Source organism: Carcharhinus amblyrhynchos, unplaced genomic scaffold, assembly GCF_965287045.1.
Source record: "Carcharhinus amblyrhynchos unplaced genomic scaffold, sCarAmb.v2.hapA chromosome_1273, whole genome shotgun sequence".
Taxonomy (NCBI): Eukaryota; Metazoa; Chordata; class Chondrichthyes; order Carcharhiniformes; family Carcharhinidae; genus Carcharhinus; species Carcharhinus amblyrhynchos.
The window spans coordinates 2,501-7,428 of NW_027651013.1; the positions used below are offsets into that span (position 1 = coordinate 2,501).

A 4,928-nucleotide genomic window follows, 5' to 3' on the forward strand; every position below is an offset into this window, starting at 1 on the left:
TACTCTGTATCTAACCCCGTGCTGTACCTGTCCTGGGAGTGTTTGATGGGGGGGACAGTGTAGAGAGAGCTTTACCCTGTATCTAACCCCGTGCTGTACCTGTCCTGGGAATGTTTGATGGGTCAGTGTAGAGGGAGCTTTACTCTGTATCTAACCCCGTGCTGTACCTGTCCTGGGAGTGTTTGATGGGGGGACAGTGTAGAGGAGCTTTACTCTGTATCTATCCCCGTGCTGTACCTGTCCTGGGAGTGTTTGATGGGGGGACAGTGTAGAGGGAGCTTTACTCTGTATCTAACCCCGTGCTGTACCTGTCCTGGGAGTGTTTGATGGGGACAGTGTAGAGGGAGTTTTACTCTGTATCTAACCCCGTGCTGTACCTGTCCTGGGAGTGTTTGATGGGGGGACAGTGTAGAGGGAGCTTTGCTCTGTATCTAACCCCGTGCTGTACCTGTCCTGGGAGTGTTTGATGGGGGACAGTGTAGAGGGAGCTTTACTCTGTATCTAACCCCGTGCTGTACCTGTCCTGGGAGTGTTTGATGGGGGGACAGTGTAGAGGGAGCTTTACTCTGTATCTATCCCCGTGCTGTACCTGTCCTGGGAGTGTTTGATGGGGGGACAGTGTAGAGGGAGCTTTACTCTGTATCTAACCCCGTGCTGTACCTGTCCTGGGAGTGTTTGATGGGGACAGTGTAGAGGGAGTTTTACTCTGTATCTAACCCCGTGCTGTACCTGTCCTGGGAGTGTTTGATGGGGGACAGTGTAGAGGGAGCTTTACTCTGTATCTAACCCCGTGCTGTCCCTGTCCTGGGAGTGTTTGATGGGGGACAGTGTAGAGGGAGCTTTACTCTGTATCTAACCCCGTGCTGTACCTGTCCTGGGAGTGTTTGATGGGGGGACAGTGTAGAGGGAGTTTTACTCTGTATCTAACCCCGTGCTGTACCTGTCCTGGGAGTGTTTGATGGGGGGACAGTGTAGAGGGAGCTTTACTCTGTATCTAACCCCGTGCTGTACCTGTCCTGGGAGTGTTGATGGGGACAGTGTAGAGGGAGCTTTACTCTGTATCTAACCCCGTGCTGTACCTGTCCTGGGAGTGTTTGATGGGGGGGACAGTGTAGAGGGAGCTTTACTCTGTATCTAACCCCGTGCTGTACCTGTCCTGGGAGTGTTTGATGGGGGGACAGTGTAGAGGGAGCTTTACTCTGTATCTAACCCTGTGCCGTCTCCATTCTGTAGAGAATGTGCGGAATGTTCAATATTTCCAAGGACGTTTTGCGAGCTCCGTTGCCCGAATGTCCATACGGTAATCGTGAAGAAATTACCGGAAGGTTTCCAGCGATGTACTGAGTTAGCGTCCAATGGTGAATTGTTCGAATTTGTGGTGGAAAAGATGGATTCAGCAGTAAAACTCCATGTTCGTGAGAGAGGCAAGTGCGGTGCTCCCTCAGCACTGACCCTCCCCACACAGTGCGGCGCTCCCTCAGCACTGACCCTCCCCACACAGTGCGGCACTCCCTCAGCACCGACCCTCCCCACACAGTGCGGCGCTCCCTCAGCACCGACCCTCCCCACACAGTGCGGCGCTCCCTCAGCACCGACCCTCCCCACACAGTGCGGCGCTCCCTCAGCACTGACCCTCCCCACACACAGTGCGGCGCTCCCTCAGCACTGACCCTCCCCACACACAGTGCGGCGCTCCCTCAGCACTGACCCTCCCCACACACAGTGCGGCGCTCCCTCAGCACTGACCCTCCCCACACAGTGCGGCGCTCCCTCAGCACTGACCCTCCCCACACAGTGCGGCGCTCCCTCAGCACTGACCCTCCCCACACAGTGCGGCGCTCCCTCAGCACCGACCCTCCCCACACAGTGCGGCGCTCCCTCAGCACTGACCCTCCCCACACAGTGCGGCGCTCCCTCAGCACTGACCCTCCCCACACAGTGCGGCGCTCCCTCAGCACTGACCCTCCCCACACAGTGCGGCGCTCCGTCAGCACCGACCCTCCCCACATAGTGCGGCGCTCCCTCAGCACCGACCCTCCCCACACAGTGAGGCGCTCCCTCAGCACTGACCCTCCCCACACAGTGCAGCACTCCCTCAGCACTGACCCTCTCCACACAGTGCGGTGCTCCCTCAGCACCGACCCTCCCCACATAGTGCGGCGCTCCCTCAGCACTGACCCTCCCCACACAGTGCGGCGCTCCCTCAGCACTGACCCTCCCCACACAGTGCGGCGCTCCCTCAGCACTGACCCTCCCCACACAGTGAGGCGCTCCCTCAGCACTGACCCTCCCCACACAGTGCAGCACTCCCTCAGCACTGACCCTCTCCACACAGTGCGGCGCTCCCTCAGCACCGACCCTCCCCACACACAGTGCGGCGCTCCCTCAGCACTGACCCTCCCCACACACAGTGCGGCGCTCCCTCAGCACTGACCCTCCCCACACACAGTGCGGCGCTCCCTCAGCACTGACCCTCCCCACACACAGTGCGGCGCTCCCTCAGCACTGACCCTCCCCACACAGTGCGGCGCTCCCTCAGCACCGACCCTCCCCCTACAGTGCGGCGCTCCCTCAGCACTGACCCTCCCCACACACAGTGCGGCGCTCCCTCAGCACTGACCCTCCCCACACACAGTGCGGCGCTCCCTCAGCACTGACCCTCCCCACACAGTGCGGCGCTCCCTCAGCACCGACCCTCCCCCTACAGTGCGGCGCTCCCTCAGCACCGACCCTCCCCCTACAGTGCGGCGCTCCCTCAGCACTGACCCTCCCCACACACAGTGCGGCGCTCCCTCAGCACTGACCCTCCCCACACACAGTGCGGCGCTCCCTCAGCACTGACCCTCCCCACACAGTGCGGCGCTCCCTCAGCACCGACCCTCCCCCTACAGTGCGGCGCTCCCTCAGCACCGACCCTCCCCCTACAGTGCGGCGCTCCCTCAGCACTGACCCTCCCCACACACAGTGCGGCGCTCCCTCAGCACCGACCCTCCCCACACAGTGCGGCGCTCCCTCAGCACTGACCCTCCCCACACACAGTGCGGCGCTCCCTCAGCACTGACCCTCCCCACACACAGTGCGGCGCTCCCTCAGCACTGACCCTCCCCACACACAGTGCGGCGCTCTCAGGTGCTTAGTGCCTAGCACAGACATGATGGGCAGAGTGGCCTCTTGCTGCCGTTGGGAAGCTCCATGCAAACAGCAAGTTCCCCAACTCCAAAGCCTGAGTTCCACCTCACCGCCCAGCCCCCTGGATCCCACGGGATCCCACTCTGCTGACCACTCCCAGCCGGACCCTGTCCGAGATCCAACTGTGATCCATCTCCACCAATCCCACCGCGCGATCCAACTGGATTCCCAACTCCCCCCCCAGAGATCTTTCCACAGGGTGTCAGAGCCTCACCGTTACTCAACATCTCCCTCTCTCTCTGTCTCTGTCTCTCTCTCTCTCTTTCTCCTTCTCTCCATCCAGCGCCGGTCAGAGACTTCACCCTGGCTGTGATTTGCTCAGTGATGGCGGGGATTGTCCTCATCGGTCTGGTATCCGTGTGCACGTGGAGATTAATGGTGGAGGTGTACGATCGCCGCGAGTATCGTCGCTTCGAGAAGGATCGACGCAACGAGCGTTGGAACGAGGTGAGAGAGCCCTCAACCTCCTGCATTTACTAGCACCTCCCAGTCCCACCACCACACACTCACACGCACGCGCACACACACACACACACACACACACACACAGCGGGGTGTGGGGGCAGCTGTGTACACTGAGTAATGGATGCATACACACACACAGGGGGATGTGGGAGGCAGCTGTGCACACCAACTAATGGATGCATACACACACACACACACACACACACATAGGGAGATGTGGGAGGCAGCTGTGCACACCGACTACTGGATGCACACACACACACACGGGGACTGGGGTGGGTTCAGGAAGGCAGCTCCGTATTCTGGCGGTGGGGGGTGATTAGGGATGGGTGATGAGGTCTAGCCCAGTGACACACATCTTCCGCCTCCCCACCCCACCCGCTGAGGCCATTCTACTCCTGTCTCTGATACAATCTCTCATTCTCTCTTTCTCACCTCCCCCCCACCACCCCCCCCGCCCCCCCCCAAGGCCGGGAATCCTCTCTTCAAGAGTGCAACCACCACCGTCGTCAACCCCCAGTTTATGGAGGAGTGAAGCAGGGGAAGGAGGGGGGGGGCGCTGGGGAGCCCCTGGAAACCCCCCACATCACCCACCCCCACCTGGAGCAGGAGCCACCGGAGAGGAACCGGACACCAGGGAGGGAATCCGGCTCCCACCCACCGATGTGAGGGGGTGGGGGGGTGTAACGGGGAGGGTGGCGGTATAAGGGTGGTGGGGGGAGAGTATGGGTGTGAGGGTGGACAGGCTGCAAATGTCATTGGGGTTGGAATTAATCTGAATGTTTGCTGGCTGGGGGGGGCGCCGGGGGGGCGGGGGGGAGGGCTGGCTGCAGTTCCACCTCCTCACCTGTAAACCTGGGGAGGCGCTGTGACTGGATGAGCTGCAGTTCCCCCTCCCACCTCCAGCCTCCCAGTGGCGCTGTCTGTGAATGGCTGCAATCCCTTGGCTTACCTGCTGCCTCCCAGTGTCGCTGTCTGTGGATGAGTGCAGTTCCTCCAGGTCCCTCCAACCTCCCAGGGTCGCTATGTGTGGATGACCGTAGTTCCAGTTCTCTCCAGCCTCCCAGTGTCGCTGTTTGTGGATGACTGCAGTTCCTCCTGCTCCCTCCAACCTCCCAGTGGCGCTGTATGTGGATGACTGCAGTTTCTCCAGGTCCCGCCAACCTCCCAGTGGCGCTATGTGTGGATGGCTGCAGTTCCTCTAGGTCTCGCTAACCTCCCAGTGTCGCTGTCTGTGGATGCCTGCAGTTCCTCTAGCTCCCTTAAGCCTCCCA

General features: G+C 60.7%; 1 protein-coding gene across 1 annotated transcript in view; it reads left to right on the forward strand.

The window, feature by feature from the left end:
• Positions 1 to 4,206, forward strand: part of LOC145340677 (integrin beta-2-like) — a gene marked incomplete at its 5' end in the record, with an annotated part of 6,008 nt that extends 1,802 nt beyond the window's left edge. The window contains 3 exons of the mRNA XM_080185139.1: positions 1,234 to 1,424; positions 3,473 to 3,636; positions 4,124 to 4,206. Coding sequence (XP_080041265.1) covers positions 1,234 to 1,424; positions 3,473 to 3,636; positions 4,124 to 4,189 — 421 coding nt within the window. The remainder of the gene's footprint in view (positions 1 to 1,233; positions 1,425 to 3,472; positions 3,637 to 4,123) is intronic.
• Between the last annotated feature and the right edge of the window lie 722 nt (positions 4,207 to 4,928).